This window comes from Danio rerio, chromosome 22 (genome assembly GCF_052040795.2).
Source record: "Danio rerio strain M-AB ecotype USA chromosome 22, GRCz13ab, whole genome shotgun sequence".
In the NCBI taxonomy this organism is placed as follows: domain Eukaryota; kingdom Metazoa; phylum Chordata; class Actinopteri; order Cypriniformes; family Danionidae; genus Danio; species Danio rerio.
The window spans coordinates 28,945,103-28,963,751 of NC_141042.1; the positions used below are offsets into that span (position 1 = coordinate 28,945,103).

The 18,649-nt window shown below is 39.9% G+C and overlaps 1 protein-coding gene across 1 annotated transcript; it reads right to left on the reverse strand.

Moving 5' to 3' along the window:
- Window positions 1-710: 710 nt before the first annotated feature.
- Window positions 711-5,387, reverse strand: LOC147831609 (uncharacterized). The gene is given in 5 exon segments (XM_087304469.1): window positions 711-2,159; window positions 2,346-2,440; window positions 4,589-4,747; window positions 4,868-5,194; window positions 5,273-5,387. Coding segments are annotated over 5 exon segments (720 nt in total). The 5' UTR covers window positions 5,328-5,387; the 3' UTR covers window positions 711-2,075.
- Window positions 5,388-18,649: the final 13,262 nt, after the last annotated feature.

The following is an 18,649-nucleotide window of genomic DNA, read 5'->3' on the forward strand; positions in this document are numbered from 1 at the left end:
TAGAACTTTCTGCAGTGGTTTACATGTGTCAAATTTTAAAAGTAAACTTTAAAAAATATGTATGTAAATTAACTAATATTCTTCCTAATAATAATAATTATCATCATAATCAATATTAATATTATTATTAAAGTATGTTTTTTTTCATTTCTAATAAATAATAAATATTACATTTCATTTTATAATAAATAGCCTTATTATTTATTTATATATTTGATTTATATATGATATTAGAATAGTGTTTGCTTTTGTAAGTGATTTTATGTTTTAGAATAGAATATGTAATGTTAAACTTCTCAATAATATTAGTAAAGCAAACATAGGCCCTATGTGGCATTTACATATATTTCAGTTAATATGGGAAGCAAGTGCATGTTTTTACCAAATCTAATATTGGATTTTACTTAAAATGTGTGAGCGTGTGAAACAATATAATTTGCACAAAGAAATTAGGGTTTTTCTCTAAAGAAGTAGTTACTTCACCCACTTTAGAGCATCAATATGGGCGTTTTACGTTATAACTAACGTGGTTCAAGCGATGGATCTGCGACAGAGAAGCTACGGGTTTTGGAAAACACTCGTCACTACATAGTTCTTTTCCCAAACGATGCATCGTACTATGATACTTCAGCCTTGAGTTACGTCGTTGTTTGGGAAACGCAACCAAGAATAGTAGTTCTATTGGTATTTTTTCAGCTTTTTTTGGCACCAGAAAAAGGTATAAAAGTGAAATTTTGGAACTGGTTTTTAAAGCACTCTGGCAAGAGTGCTTTAAATTTTAACTAACAGGGCCAAACCAATGATCTAAATGAGTGGCCCAGAATTCCTACAGACATCCAACCCATCCCACCATCATGTATACAACCCCCCACTTATGCAGACATATAATTTAAAGCGTTAGCTCACCCCAAAATGAAATTATTCATTCCAAAATGATCTTTGGAACACAAATCTTGATAAAATGCATACCCTGAGCTGTCGTAGAAGAAAAGACAAAGTGTTCTTGGAGCTTCTTATGATTGCAACTGAACCAAAGAAGTCACAAGAAATGTTTTGACAATGTTTTTAGTTCTTTTTCTAGACTTAGAATGACCATTGCTATGTATGGAGGATGAGAGAGCGCTTGGATTTCATCTAAAATATCTTAAGTTGTATTCCAAAGATGGACAAAGCCTCAGGGGTTTTAACGACATGAGTCACATGAGTAAGTAATTAACAACAGAATTTCCCTTTTTGTATGAACTAACGCTTTAACTAAAAACAATGGCTGGGTGTTTCCCATTCGGTCCCAAAGCAAGTCAGTGACAGAATTACATTACAGTGTACACGAAGAAGTTTTACTTTATTTCAAATAAAGTAAATAAAAAAGTTAAAATACATAAACATATTTACAGGTGCACTTTAACATCCTTTAGAGCGTTTGTCTAGGCTCAAATGGCCAAAATGTGGGGGTGTGATGACTTCCTGTTAGTGATGTGGTTTGTAGTGTAAAGGACAGTGGTTTTGTTTCTGTTCAAATGTCATGCATTATATATACTTTCAGAATTGTGTTCAATTTCAGAGTTCCTTGTTGTTTGTGTACAGACATTTAATCTCTGACATTAAATCACTGCATGTAGAATTTTTTCCTGAACTGTTTGCAGTGTGCGTTTAGCTCAAATAAAGTGTTATACTAAGCTCTGAACTTGACAAAAAATGACTTGCATGGCCTTTTATTTGTCTCGACATGGTTATATTTACACAGATTTCAAAATTGCTTCAGACATATCACCATCACAAGGTTTTCTTTACAACAAATGGAAAAAGAAAAGCAGAGTAGCCTTTTTTTCTAAACAGCAAAACTAACAACAAAGATTAAACCACCAAGGCTTGCACCTCACTGATGACCAAATGTGGAAAACTTAACTTTACTTGTTGGGGCCCACCACAATGTCTACATCATGCAAAGAAGTTAGTATGTGGGTTTTTTTCCATTAAAAACAACTGAGAATAGCTCATTTCTGATGTGTCTTAATTATTTTATTTATCAAGCAAGCGTGATTAATGCATTTTATATTTAATACATTGGTGGTTGGTCAGGAAGATGTTCTTGTGTTTGATATGTGGGCCATCTTTTGTTCAAACTCCTCACACACCAAAGAAAAGACCACTTCGGTGTACTGAAAAAGCAAAACCAGTGTTAGCATTTGCAAATCCATGTTATATTTTAACATCCAAACAATGAAAATGGAACAATGTATAAAATGTGAAAAGTACTGATGTATTAAATTATTGTAAACCAAACAAAATGGTTCTGCATAATTTAGGCAAAACTAAATTGATGTCATATTTTGTACCACTATTACCACTGTATTTGACTCCTGAAGTTGCTCTAGATGTGTAAACTCCAAATTAGCTGCTTGACATTTGACACTTTTTCCAGAGTAACAACAGACACAACCTAGAAGGATAAACAATTGATGTAATATTTTACATATATATATATATCTTAATCTATTAAATGTTAAAGTTTATTAAATGTCTATTAAAGATGCAGTATGTAGGATTGACCCAGTGATTGACGTAGGTATTACAGTCCAGATTCTAAATTTATTTATAAGAAAAAATTGAACGGCGTCGACTCAACTCATAAACAGGTTTCCAGACTGATAAGACCAATAGATTGCGAGCATGCTTGACAATCAAGCTCTCCATTGTAAACTGATAAGCTAAAGTTTACATGTTTGATAATTGAATTGTTTGCAAAATAAAAAACACCTCATGAAATTTTTATATCCCTCAATCTTCATCTTGTTTTAAAGGCTGCTGGCCATGCAGGCATACATTGAGGCAACCTTCAAGACTGAAATGAACTACGTTTGCTGCATCCGAAATTTTCTAAACAACAACATAACTCGCTGAACTATCATAGTTTGGTGCATCGTTTGGGAAAAGAACGATGTAGTGATAAATGTTTCCCAAAACCCGTAGATTCTATGTCGCAGATACATCGTTTGAACCACGTTAGTTATAACATAAAACGTCCACAATGATGCTCTAAACGGGGTGGTAACTTATTTAGAGAAGAACCCTATAATTTCTTTGCGCACATTATATTGTTATATACACACACACACACACACACACACACAAAAAAATCCAATATTAGGTTTGCTAAAAACATGCACTCATTTTCCATATTAATCAAAATATATACAGTTGAAGTCAGAATTATTAGCCCTCCTGAATTATTAGACCGCTTGTTTATTTTTTCCCCAATTTCTGTTTAACAGAGAGCAGATTTTTTCAACTCATTTCTAAACATAATAGTTTTGCTAACTCATTTCTAATAACTGATTTAATTTATGTTTTCAATGGTGGCAGTACATATTTTGCTAGATATTTTTCAAGACACTTCTATATAGCTTAAAGTGACATTTAAAGGCTTAACAAGGATAATTAGGTTAACTAGGCAGGTTAGAGTAATTAGGCAAGTTATTATATAATGATAGTTTGTTCTGTAGATTAGCGAAAGAAATAAAGGGGCTAATATATTTGTCCCTAAAATGGTGTTTAAAAAATTAATAACGGCTTTTATTCTAGCAAAAAAAAAAAAAAAAAAGACTTTTTCCAGAAGAAAAACTATTTTCAAACATACTGTGAAAATTCCCTTGCTCTGTTAAACATCATTTGGAAAATACTTTAAAAAGAAGAAAAATATTCAAAGGGGGGCTAATAATTCTGACTTTAACTGTATATAACTAGCACATATTATAGAGCCTGTGTTTCCTTTACAAATATTATTGAGAATATATTCTAAATTAACATAAAATCACTTGCAATAGCTAACACCTATTTTAATATGAAAAATAAATCATATAAATAATGAAGCTATTTAAGAAATTCAATTTTATATTTATTATTAGAAAATTAAACAAATCCTACTTTAATAATAATATTATTAATATTAATGATGATGATTATTAAGTAGGATATTGTTTGCTTATTTATTTATTAATTTATTTTTAAATCTACTTTTACAATTTGACACATGCAAACCACTGCAGAAATGTTCTGACCAACAGGCCCATATACAGTACAGATAAATTGTATAAATAACCTATAAATTAAAAGCATTAATGTATGCTATGTTTTTTGTTTTCACAAGCATTGGAGACGTAACAAATTTCTGAGCTAAGCTACATTTTAAGTAAAGTAGCTAATAGCTTACCTCACTACATTTTTTAAGTAGCTTGCCCAACACTGCATACTACTTATGTTCACACTATATAGTAGGTTCTTTAGTAAAATTCAAATTCAAATGTAATACCTACTTCAGCAGTAGGTGATTTTGAATGCAGCTATTGTGTTGAGTTAACTGACCACACACAGACCAAAACAAAGACATGTTTAGACGCAGAACGCACATTTTCAAAAAAAAAAAATAACTAACTTTAGTTTTTCAACAAGTATGCCCACTCAGCATGCTTTTTAAATGTCTGCAAACATATTATGGTATTTTTTTATTATTTAGTATAAAATAGTAGTCAAAAATTATTTAGAAGATAGTCAAAACTTTCATACAGCAACTTTAATGAGCAGAACTCACCAATGACGACAATGACTAGAATGGCATTCGTCAAACCAGATAGGAGGATTATAATAGTACACGGTCTCTGAATTTGCTCAGTATAGTTCACCACTGAATGATTCTTCTCAATATACGTCACTACCGTGTGACTCTGGTACTTTGGTAATTTAGTTTGTTCTGTAAAAAAAAAAAAAAATATATATATATATATATATATATATATATATATATATATATATATATATATATATTGAATAATTAAAGAAATATACATCTGATTGATGAACGCTAACTTACCTTTGATTTAAAGTTTAGTGCCGTTGCTGAATGTTGGAGGTGCATCTGTGGTCATGCAGTAATAAACACCTAACTCTTCATTAGTGACATTAGTAATAAACAGACTGTGCTTCTGTTTGACTGAATATTTGGATACTAAGTTTACATCAGTGTAAAACGGGGTTGGTGAAGTTGAAAATAAACGTAATATCATAACTGGACGATTTGGTGGTTTCAGCAGCATCCAATAAAACTCTTTTTCAGAAAGATTACAGGTGATAGATACGTTTTTACCCAAATTTGTAAACTCTGTTAATGTTTCTACAGATTGACACCATGCTAGTATACCTGTGAGAGATTAAAACAATAATTAAACATAAGTACGTAAAACACAAGCTTTCAAGGTTTGTAATAAAAGACACTTACAAAATAGAAGCTTTACGATCTTTGTGTAATTTCCACAAGTAAACTGCATTAACATGATGAAGGTCTGTTTTTATTAAGGTGAGGGTATTTTGGAGCTTTGAACCAAGAAAAGGATGATGTTATTTCCAACTAACTAGAGGAAATGACACTCACAAACCACATGACTGACATGCTTGCTTTAACATCTCATGCAAGCATCATTGTTTTAACTATGAGGGGTGTCTGCTAGGTCTTTTGTTTAAAAACATTTTTATTGAAAAAACTAAGCTAAATATTGCATAAAGCATATAGAAGAATTGATTTCTGTGCTGACTTAATGGTGTTAACCATTTGGTTTTAATACGGGAACTGAAATTGGCACACTTCTATAAAAAAACATTTTTTAAATAAAACTATGTACCAAAAATCCATCAAATTCATCCATTAAAACTTTCCATGATGATTTGATAAGTTTTATCTGAGGTGCGTCCCTAATCACATACTTTGCAGTATTCTACGCCATTTTGCAGTATAAATAGTGTAAGAAGTGCATTCACATTGAAAACCCTAAACCCCTGAAAAGCACTAACGATGATGCACTAATTCAACTATTAAAATGAAGTGTGGAATGTTGGACACTTCGCGCACTCAACGATGGCTGCTTTGCCCACGTTGCGGAAAGGCGAAGCTATCAGCTTTTGATGTTGGATTACTTTATTTATTTTATATTGTGAAAGCAAAACTCTCCTACGAGAGTAATTTGAATAGTTTGAATTTCCGTTAAGGAAAAAAAAAATGTTAATGTTCCATTTTAGACGACACTACATACATATACTATGTTGTTGAGTGTGTAAGTGCATAAGTACATAGTGGATAAGAGCCTAAAGTATAGTGTGCCATATGGAATGCAGCTCTTGTCTTTGATTTATCGATTTTGGTGAATGCTCCAATTTTTCTGTATTAAAAGTGTTCAAAAATCTGGGAGAGTTGGATATTTCATGACACCATTTAGAGCTCTAATTCCTCTTTGGATGGGAAACTTCAATGCTATTAGTGGATTTTAACCCACAAATGTGGGATTTCGTTTCAGAAAGCCAATTGTCTGAAAGAGTACATAACGGGCCAATGAAATGCCAAATGAGTTGGCAGCGTAAACTTGCGCACGTGTGCCTTATTGTCAATTAGCTATGCATATAAGCACAGGGAAAGCAAGCAAACGGCATCCTTTTCGCTTCAGAGACTATTAAAGCCTTCTAAGAGAGTCGACGTGGGTTCCTCCTGCTGTGATCCAGCGATTTTGAGCGAACGAGAGCAGTCTCCCCGTGCAGAGTGTGTACACGCAGTGGCAGACGGTCGAGCTGGGTTTCTCCCTTGCCTGGCGTTCTTTGGGTCCAGTCCTCCAGAGCGGTCCGTATAAAGTTGCAATTTCACAAAAAGAGCAACACAGTCGTGCAGCACGTCCTTTTCAGGATGGCGCTCTGACCGTGCGTTTTTGGATGCGGTGGTTTCCTGTCCCCGGATGATGGGCACGAGCACTGCGTTGCATGTCTGGGGGTCCAGCATGTTAATGCGGTGCTTGCGGGCAGTCCATGTCATCATTGTGATGCCATGACTGTTGCGCAGTAAAGATCGCGGCTAGCCTTTGTATAAGGGTGAACCACCCCAGCTGTCCCCTGCACTGAGGTGGGCACTCGGGCAGATCTGAGGGTTCCAGTGGGACATAATTCGTCGCCTCCGGGCCCTCCAGACCTCCCGCTCCTTTCAGCCCTCCATCCAAGCTTCTAACGGAGGAGATGGTAGCCCTTACGTTCGATGACACCGGGGACCAGACGTCCACTGCTGCATCGAAGGGTGGGCTTTCATTGTCCTACGAGAATCCAGGCCCGCTTGCCCTCTTCGGGCAGGTGAGCACTGTCAAAATGGATCCTGAAACATACATGTTAGCCGGACTTCTTCGGCCGTGGGGTAAGAGATGGTTTATACCCCAGCTCCGCAGCCGCACCTACTAGATGGGTGCTACGTAGAGGACCAGAGGGCTAAGCCTTCGAAGCCTCTTGTCCCCTTCTTTCCAGAGGTGCATAGTAGACTCACGCGGTCTTGGAGGAGCGGCCAGGGGGTATGTGGCGATTCCTCAGGTTGAGTGCGCAATTGCGGTCAATCTTTGTCCGCGTGGCACCTATTTTAAGTTCTCTTTTTTCTCTTAAGTACGCTGCATGTGCGTTGGGGTGGACAATGTCCACATTACTGGTCCAGAAGCGCCACCTCTGGCTAAACTTGGCTGATATGCACGAAGTCGACAAAGTCCGCTTTCTTGACTCCCCCATATCCCAAGCTGGCCTGTTCGGCGGCACAGTCTGTGAATTCACCCAGGAAATCAAGGCGGTGAGAGAGCAGTCTGACGCGTAATGTCACCTATAGGCGGGACGGTAAGCCCGCTCCGCCCACTGAATCATCCATATCTACTGCTCCTCGCCGAAGGCGCCCGCCTACGAGATCTGCCCCGCCTCCGGCGAAGCGAGCGCGTCGAGCACCTTGAAAACAGGCAGCCCCCCCTGCCCAGAGCGCCACTAAGTCCGGTAAATGGACCGCGAAGCGTCCCTGGGACAGGTCATCTGGAGAAGAGGGAACTTGCTCTTTCCCTGCAGGAGGGGCAGGCCACATTTTCAACAGCACTTGAAAAACTGCCATGAAATAAATCAATAAAAGAGCACTTTACCACTTCCCTGGATGTGACAGCACAAATCCTGCCAGTCCGGGATGCTCTGTTTCCCAGCTCACAGGTTCTATGCACTTCGCCAGTGGCTCACGAGCTCTGGAAGGACGGTCTCCTTTCTCCCACCCCTCGAGCCCCCTCTCCGGAGTTTGGGTATGGAGTGAGAGCAAATCTCTCGCCTCCAGCTCTTCTCGTGCTTCCCGGACCTGCACACCCACTCCGCACTGTCCCACTGCTGGTACATCAGTGATTGTAGCGATGAGTCCATTAGCGAGAGCTCTGCCTGCCTGGTTAGCGCGGGCCAGCCCATTGCGGTGGCTCATACGCACAATCAGACTCGGCTATGCGATTCAGTTTGCGAAACGGCCCCGTTCACGGGTGTGTATTTCACCAGGGTCAACTCCCTGTCCATCCCTGTCTTGCGAGAGGAGATTGCTCCTCCTCTTTGTTTGCAGCAATAGACCTGAAGGACGCGTATTTCCATGTCTCCATTGTTCCTCGCCACCGTCACTTTCTGCGGTTTGCGTTCGACGGTCGAGCTTGGCAATACAAATTCCGCCCCTTTTGGCTCTCTCTGTCTCCGCGGGTCTTCACCAAGCTCGCGGAGGGTGCTTTAGTATCCGCATACTCAATTATCTCGATGACTGGCTGATTTTAGCCCCCTCTCGGGAGCAATTGATTATGCACAGAGACAAGGTGCTCCGGCACCTCCACCTGTTGGGGTTTCAGGTCAACCGAGAAAAGAGCAAACTCGCCCCCGTGCAGAGAATCTCTTTTCTCGGGCTGGAGCTGGACTTGGTCCCCATGGCAGCGTGCCTCTCCGGAGAGCGCGGTCAGCTGATGCTGAACTGTCTGAGAGAGCTTGACAGCAAAATAGTGGTCCCACTGAAATTATTTCAGTGGCTCCTGGGGCATAAGGCATCCACAGTTGCTGTCACATCGCTCGGATTACTCCATATGAGACCACTCCAGCACTGGCTTCACGATCAAGTCCCCAGACGCGCATGGCACGCGGGCACACAACGAGTCACTGTTACTGCGCTGTGTCGCCGCACCCTTAGTCCTTGGAGCGACCCCTTGTTCCTACAGGCCGGAGTACCTCTAGGACAGGCGTCCAGTCATGTTGTTGTTTCAACAGATGCTTCCAGCACGGGCTGGGGGGCTGTGTGCTGCGGGCATGCAGTGTAGTGTTTTTTTGGTTTTTCTCTTACTGAATCAAACTCAGTCTTGAGGTTATGAATATCAGAAGAGTATACTTTATTGTCGACAACAAAGGAGAATTTTCAGGAGACCCCCAGTAGCATCTCTGTCTGAAAAATTCTGTCTCACTCATGTTCTGGCCTGCTTAAATACTCTTTTACAACAGTTTTTTCCTTTGTTCTCCATATGTTACACAAGATCCCTCCTAGTTTAACCCCTGACCCCAAATTCTACCTCTGACATCTGTTTCCTGAGACACCTCAGGCTTTTTACCACTCTCTTTTTATCCCTTCTTTATGACCCTTAGTTGTTTCCTCAGGCCATTTCCCCTTTCTAACTCTACATAACATCTTAATTGTCTTAATGGTATGCAAGTCTACAAGCAGATTATAAACATACCATTTGAATATGTAGATTAACTTTACACTTTAAAGAGTATAAAATCCACTTCAGCAGCTGTGGGCCTGTGGAAAGGAACCCAGTTGCATTGGCATATCAATCGCCTGGAGCTGTTGGCAGTGTTCCTCGCTCTCCACCGGTTTTTTTCCGTGCTGGACCAGCAGCACGTCCTGGTCAGGACAGACAGCATGGCGGCGGTGGCGTATATCAACCGCATGGGGGGTATTCACTCTCGCTGCATGTCTCAGCTCGCCTGCCGTCTGCTCCTCTGGAGTCATCTGCGGCTGAAATCGCTGAGCACCATTTACATTCCAGGCAAGCTCAAGCGGGCAGCCAATGCGCTCTCACGGCAGCCTTTACGTCCCGGGGAATGGAGACTCCACCCCCTGTCTGTTCAGCTGATATGGGCAAAGTCCAGATTGATCTGTTTGCTTTCCCCGAGAACGCTCATTGCCAGTTCTTTTCCCTGACCGATTGCTCTCCCGGCACGAATGCAGTGGCCCACAGCTGGCCTCGGGGCATGCGTAAATATGCGCTTCCCCCTGTGAGCCTGCTCGCGCAGTACCTTTGCAAGGTCAGGGAGGACGAGGAACAGGTTTTGCTGGTTGCGCCCCTCTGGATGTCAGAGCTCTCCCTCCTCGCAACGACCCTCCCCTGGTAGATCCCTTTAAGAGAGGACCTACTCTCTCAGGGACAGGGCACCATCTGGCACCTTCGCCCCAATCTTTGGAACCTCCACGTGTGGTCCTAAGACGCGAGGAAGACTTGGGTAACCTACAAATTGTGGTGGTTAATACCGTCACTCGGGCTAGAGCCCCCTCCTTGAGCGCACCTATGCCTAAAGTGGAGTCTATTCACTGAATGGTGCGTCTCTCGCAGAGAAGACCCCCGAAATTTGCCATATCAGCGTTGTGCTTTCTTTACTCCAAGAGAAGGTGGAGAGCAGGCTGTTGCCCTCCACACTCAAGGTTACGTGGCTGCCATCTCCGCTCTCATGACGCGGTGGCTGGCACCACCAAGGGAAGGCATAACCTCATCGTCTGGTTCCTCAGAGGCGCTAGGCGAATTAATCCACTCCACCCCCCTCTCATACCCTCTTGGGATCTCGTTCTCATGAGCCTGCGTCAGATCCCTTCGATCCTTGACTCAGTATCTTAAAATTTCTCTCCCTGAAGACAGCTCTGCTGGTCGCATTGATACCGATTAAGCAGGTCGGGGACCTGGAGGCATTTTTCGGTCAGTGACTCGTGCCTGTAATTCGGGCCGGCTTACTCTCACATTTTCCTGAGACCCCGCCCGGGATATGTTCCCAAGGTTCCTACCACACTGTTTAAAGACCAGGTAGCGAGCCTGCAAGCGCTGCCCCCGGAGGAGGTAGACCCAGCCCTTTTCTTTGTCCAGTTCGCGCTTTGCTTACTTATCTGGACCGCACTCAGAGCTTTAGATCATCTGAGTACCTCTTCGTCTGTTATGCTGTGTTCACACCAGACGCGGATTGCGCGGATAAATCGGGCTATTCGCACGTAAATAGCCGCATGAACATTTGAGTTTACTCGCTTCATTCGCGCGTCAAACCCCACTTCATTCGCGCGTCAAATCCGTTTCATTCGCGTGTCAAGTTTAATTCAGAACAGACGCGGATTTCCGTGATGGGCAGGGCTTCTGTCTTCCCGGTGACTGTAGCTTCGTTGCTAAAAGGCTAACATGGATTTTATGAAGAAAATAACAGTGTTTATTTACTTTATGATGGCTGAAAAACAGCGTCGATACATTTAGGACCGTGTCTGAGTCCACTACATGCTTTCAGAGGTGCATCCAGCTTTGTGAGCTCATAACTCTTCCAGAAACTGAACCTGGATCATGGAGGCTTTCAACGGTGCTTCTGACTGAGCCAAGCCCAGTTTGATGACTTGTTGTCGGTGTCGCCTGGAGGATTTCCCCCGGGACACCATCAACTGGTTCTACGTCACAATCACGCCCCCACAAGAGCAAGCTTCTGATTGGTTAATGCGGCGCGAATGTCCGTTGAAGTTTAGATTTTTGAATTCGAGAGATTCGCATGAACCGCTCATCAAACGCGCAAAACGCTCAATTTGCCTCGCGCGTATCGCGCTATTCGCACCGCGCCATTCCCGTCTTTCCCGCCACTGGATGTCTTTTTGCACGTTTGCATTGACTTAACATGTAAATCACACTTGTCGCATCTGGTGTGAACGCAGCATTATGGCGGTCGGCAGCAGGGAAGTGCCTTATGGAAACAGAGGTTAGCCCACTGGATAGTGGATGCCTTCTTCCTCGCTTTTCAGAGCCAGGGCAAGCCGTGTCCCCCGAGAATGCGTGTACACTCCACTCTGAGCATCGCATCCTCTTGGGTGCATGTACGTGCCGCCTCTCTAACAGACATCTGTAGAGCTGCGGGCTGGGCGACACCTAATACATTTGCAAGGTTTTACAATCTGCGAGTGAAGCCGGTTTCCTCAAGGGTATTAGGTAACCCTTGGTGATTGATGAAACAACTCGGTTAAGGTGTTGAAACACACATGCTGCGCCATTTTCCCTAACACGGAGATACTTGCGCTTTTTCATCTGTCAGTAAAGTTCCCTGTCAGTTGAGCCCTGCAGATTCCTCCGAGGCCCCCAGCACTGACTCAGCAGAGGAGTCACTTGCTGGCCCATTACATTGTAGGTCTGCCCGCTGGTCAGCCCGCGTTTTGGGTATAGGTGCCCGCTATGAGTGATCCCCACTAGGCAATCCCATATGCTTATTCAGCCACGGTGCAGTCCCCCCACACGGGCGGACCCGTGTCTTCCCTCTCCGCTAACCATCTTATTATATGCGTACTCCCCCTTCTCAGGGCTAGTCCATATATTTTGCCATCATATCTCCCCATTGGGTAGCAGGTGGTCTCTGCAGCGTCCTCCCTATCGGGACTGCACGCTTTCCCAATGTACTGTCGTATTTTCCTAGAATTATCTAGATGCTTGCGACTTCCCAAAATATATATCTAAATCCGTAAAACTTCTTTGAAGTTGGATAAGTAAGGACCAGGGATCATGTTGGAAGACCGCGCCTCTCTTTGATGCAGGAGCGCTCACGCTATGCCTGGCTATCCTCTCATCAGAGGCGAAGGTAAGGTGCAGTCATTATGTCGTTTTCCAGACATTTCCCCATACATGGATTAAACATCAACTAATAGCATTGAAGTTCCCCACCCGAAGGGGAATGCTCTGGTTACTACAGTAACTTCTCGGGGAACGGAAATGCTATATAGCATCGCCATTATGATTGTTCCTTAACTGTAAGTATCAGTCTCTTCCGCTTAAAAGGATAGTGTTTCCCTGCGCTTATATGCGGAGTTAATTGCAATAAGCCACATGTGCGCAAGCTTACGCTGCCAACTCATTTGGCATTTTATTGGCCCCTTATATACTCTTTTAAACAACTGGCTTTCTGAAACGAAATCCCCATACGTGGATTAAACATCCACTAATAGCATTTCTGTTCTCCTCCTCTGGGAACGAGGGTTACTTTAGTAACCAGAGCGATAATGATATAGGCTGTTAATGATTGCATTTCTAGTCATGTAAAATAGGCTAGTTTAGATACATTCATTATGTCTAATCAAAAGCACATACACATCTGGCACCATTTGTGAGGTCATCAACTAAGTAAATTACAAAACTGAAGCCAAGTATTGCCTGAAACTAAAGGTTTATATTAGTCTGAGAACATGTGACTTATAGACACATGCGCTAAAAAAAGTCATGACAGCGAATGTTTTATGTTACTTTAACCTATTTGAATATGATTATCAGGTTTCAACTAATATTTTGAACAATGTTTGAACCTAATATTTTTTTTTTTCAGTTTGATTGATGCAAGTTAAATTGACTTGAAAAGTTCATTTGAATTAACCGAAAAAATAAAATCAGCAATTATTATGCATCTCAACAATCTCTTTTTAAATGTTGATGGGGGGGAAATACAGTAACACTTGTAACACAAATGAATCACCAGTGAGAATTACAACGATCATTAGTGGTTTAACCCATTAGAAAAGTAACACAATTTCATGAGAAATAAATTTTACAAATGTATTTAACCACATGTTGACAATCATTGTATTATTTTCATAACACCATCTCTTCGGTATGAACAGTAGCTACAACCAATTCAACTATGCCCTTAAGATCCAGAATCACTAGCCATGCTGGTTCATCTTCTGGCACAAGATGCCCAACAATAAAGGGAAGTAGTCTTAGCAAGCTCCAATTTTCATGTGCATTGCCACCTATAGAATAGGTACACTGTAAACGATTTCTGTTGGTTTTACAGTATTATACTGCATTTCTCAACAGTTTTTTACTGTATAAGCTGTGCACAGTGTTACTGTATAAATTGTTGTTTTCACAGTATAATAATGTATTTTCAACTTTTCTATACTGTGATGGTTAGCAGTATGCTACTGTAGATTTTACAAAGAATTTTGGGAAAAAATCAGTTACTGTGCATCTAAATACAGTACTGCAAATGACCAAGAACAACTCCACACACACAATATATATTATGATTATTATGTTTATTTATTTTTGACAAATTATTCTGTGAAGTAAATAACCTAACCAGTTTCTTGCATTAAACTGTCCCCTGGTTTTCCATTTTTGGGTGCACTGCACCTTCATTTTATAAGGTAACATGGAAATATTAAATAATATTTAATAAACATAACTTTGTGCTAAACCAAAACGTAAATTGGAACAAAAATAATTGATTCACGTAACCAAAGACTGTTAAACACACAAAATGATTTCAAAGTCTGCTTAAATCTCAGAGTGAGCAACCTGCTTTAGACGGATTCAAGAATATTGGGCGCCCATATGGGCCACCGTAGAGGTCACATATCTCCGCATTTTCAAAACAACATTTTAAAATACGCATTCTTAATAAATAAACCACAGACTTGAGTTTAAAACAACTACATTCTCGCATGAAAAACGGTTAAAACTTTATTTCATAACACATTTATTATCTAGTCATCGAAGACAGGGGCATGTCTCAATAATGTCTAGGCCGATTAAAGCATGAGGTTTGCCGGATACATGAGTGATGGAGCGCTGTCAACCGCTGGAGGTCAAAATCTCCCTTATCGGCAAAGCACACTTAAAATTATACATGATATCTATAAACAAACCACAGATTTGAGTTTGGAAGAACTACATTCTGAAAAAACTGATAAAACTTCATTTCGTGACATATTAAATGCAATATTTATGATATGATCTGGCTTTTCTCATCCGCCATTATATTTGCTTGTTGGTGTAAAATGAACTCTGGGAGAAAAAAATATTAAAGGGCACATATTTTAGCCCTTTTTTCAGATTTAATACTAATATTATGGTTCTTCTGAGTGTGCCAATGTAGGTTCAGATCAAAACGGAATTCAGATATTGTTGTTATGCTGTGTTAAAAAGTGTAAATTTAGAGGCGTGTACACGGGTTGCTGTTTTGGGGTGTGTTGTTTAACATGATAATAAGTTTCGACTGCCCGCCCAACGTAACAAGGGGGCGGAGCCAAGAGCGCGTCTGCTTTGTGCACCACATCACAGAGGCAGACAGTAAGAGTCATCATGAGTGAGAGGAACACAACTCAACACTACATATATGACCCAGACTCGGACACAGATCAAGCAGAGTCGACTGTTGAGGAATCTATAATCCGAATGTGCCAGAATGTGTCAGAGTGGTACATACAAAAAATTTAATGTTTTTGTATACTTTTACAGCCGCTATGTAACTATGCATGCGCCATCCGTAATTTGTTTGATAAAGTTCGCGAACGTCATGCGTTACGTCAAACACAGACAAGACATAAAGATATCCACAAAGATAAATTTTGCATTGGTATGATTTATTCGTAATTCATGAATATTGACGTTGACAAATATTGAAATATTTGAAAATGTATGCTGCAGGGAGATACCGCAGGTAAATTTCCAGTTTATGTTAACGTTGCTGCTCTAAAGACATCGAATGAGATAATAAACAGCATACCTGTGTCATGTAATAAGGTTAGAAGACGAATGGATCAACTGGAAGTGCAACCCTCGTGCATAACGGAGCATCCAGGAATGGATCCCGTTTGCTTCAATATTTATTCCTTGCAAAATGCATTGAATATATACAAAGCAGACTATGGTCCCCTGCGACTTCGTGGAGTGCAAAAGTGAGTTTAAATAAAAAGAAAGAATAGCGGGTTACCTTGTTCATGATCTGCATGCTAGCTTTCTTTTTAAGCACATTAACGCTGTGTAGTCAATAAAATAGCGATAAAGTTGGTTTTATATCCGCACATTCAGAAGTCCCTGTATTATTTACCATGGTAGTTTAAACAATCTATCGGATTTAGCATGCAAGTATGACTTGTAAACAACATTAAAACTATCTACTTGACTGTAAACAATGTTGTACTTTGTCATTTGCTGCTAATACGATTTCCCTATTTTGAATTTGCAAAGAATACTTTACTGAAATGATACTATTAAGGAGAATGTCCAAATATCTGAATATAAAACCAACTTTACCTCAATGTCAATAAAAATGAAATACGTACCGTTTTTTATTGCTGCTATTTCTGAGATGATAATTTGAATGACTTCATAAAAGGCTGAGTAATGCATGTACTTTTTATTGAAAAATAATTTTAAATTCACTAAACATTAATATATAAACGCTTAAAATATATAAAAATCAGTATGGCATAGAAACATCAACCCTTCAGAAAAGATGATTCAATTCCTGAGTCATATAAAAACTTTATATTGAAGTATAAATTAAAATGTGATTGGCAAATATAAAATGTATCCTTGTGCAAATATAAAATATAAACTCCAAGAAGTCACTTTGTTGAATGAAATACAATTGTCCATGAACATTAGAAAGTACAGTATATCTACAAACACATACAAACATACATTGGCAGTTGAATAAACAAAATATGACTTCTGAAATTTTGTTAAAGCTAGTTATTTTATAAAAAATAAAAATGTATATGTGATAACTCCCAAGTTCAAATTGTAGTGCAATTTCTAAAACAATCTTTCATTATTATGTCTTTGTTAGACAGTGCCGCTTTTTGGCTTATCGGAGCTTTGTGAGCTGGTGTTGGGGTTTCCTCGGGCGGAGAGTCCGTGTAGTGATTCCTGCCTGTGTGGTGCTGAAGATTCGAAGACAGTTTCCTGAAGAGCAGGGCAGCTATGTGGGTTTTAGGATAGCTATTGATTGAAGTGGGTCACCCTGCTGGAGATAGCCTCCTCCATCTCAGGTCTATCGTAGGCTTATGATAGAGCAGGTGGTATGTGAATTCCCAACACTTCATCAACATAGGGTGATGGGTCCACAAACTCTTGGTTGAAGATGAGGTCCAGCAGCTCTTCTACATAACCTGTGCAATATAACAGTTATCTCTTTAGTAACTTAATTTTGTATTTTGAGTAGCGAGTTTTCATTGTGAATGTAAAGTGCAATTATTATTATTATTTTTTTAATTATTAATAATACTATAAACATTTATATACATACCGAAAGTTTGCTGCGTCTTCACTTCTCGGACCCTATACTCTCCTTTCTTTGCCTTTGGAAAGGCAAGCTTGTAAATAGGTTTACCAGTTGCTGATGTGGCCTGGGGACGCCCGGCATTTTCATTGTAATGAAGTGCAGCCAAGTACAACCTAACAAAAAGAAAAATGTAAATGACATACCATGACAAGACTGTATGGTATTGTAAATTGTAGGGTCCAGCCAGTTGGTCCAATGACGGTATCCAATGGTGGATGAAGGTTCACTGCATGTTCGGTCTTCCCAGTGCACAATGTTGATCAATATTAAACTTAGCTCATATCTGACTCCAATTTTAGTATGAGGTGGTTTAGAATATTAATATATTTATCCTCGTTTTATCTGACTCCAATTATAAAACATTGAGAAGATTATTTTGTTTCCTTTCACATTATTTTAGATTAAGATTGAATATTCTTTTGATTTGTTATTATACCTTATTCTCATTTACTCAGATTCCTATAGCATCCCGAGTCTTGCACCGGCCGGGTATACAATCTCTTAATACAAGCTTGTCAATCTTGGTCATTAAACAGAGGCGATTAACCACTCTCCTAAAAAGGCAGAACCCTACTTACTCAATTTAGGAGATTTTTATGTGGTCCCCATAGATCTGTTATCTACTAATTCAAGACAAAGTATTTTAATAATAATCGCACAGGATTCTACGTTTGTAAATGAAGGCCTAAATATCCACATTTAAAGTAGTTTCAACAATATTTTGTTGTTCTAAATAGTTGGCCTTTTACAGTCCAAGTATACTTGAATAATGTCAATTTGATAGTCGGATCTCTAACAACATTGTATAGCGTGCCACGCTGCTCCGTCTAACATCTTTTAGTCCGTTACTAACCTGTACAGTGGCTTGTAGTGCTATGGACAACAACATTTATCAGTGATAATAACACGAGGTTTGAATAATTCAAAACATAATTTATTAGTCAGGTAAATGTATTATGCCAAATTCAATCAGTCAATTCATAAATGATCAATACAAAACATCAAATTATCAAAGATAAATCCAAGATTAAAAGATGCATTCCTGACTTTGAAATATACATAACATGGAGCAAGCCATGTTATGGGCTGATCTGGTTAGGCAGAATCGCGCTGAGTCTTTCTCAGACCTTACCTTAAATAATCCAAGAATTCCCTCAAGGAAATGGGTGTGAATAACAAAAGGCATTCACACTTAGGGAAAAGTCACACCCTTCACAGTGGTTCAAAAGATGCCTGAAGTTATATATTTATTGTTTTGATTATGTCTATTTCTGAGAGAATGAGACCATTGTACCAATCGCACTGAGACATTTCAAATGATATCAAACATGATAGTTAAAGTCAGTTTGGTTAATCTAGAACATTCAAACATTGAAATGACCATATGTGTGAGATGGGGGGATGAAGCTGAGTTTCAGCATACTCAGATGCAAATGCAGCAGGAACTGTTTTTTTTTTTTTTTTTTTTTAG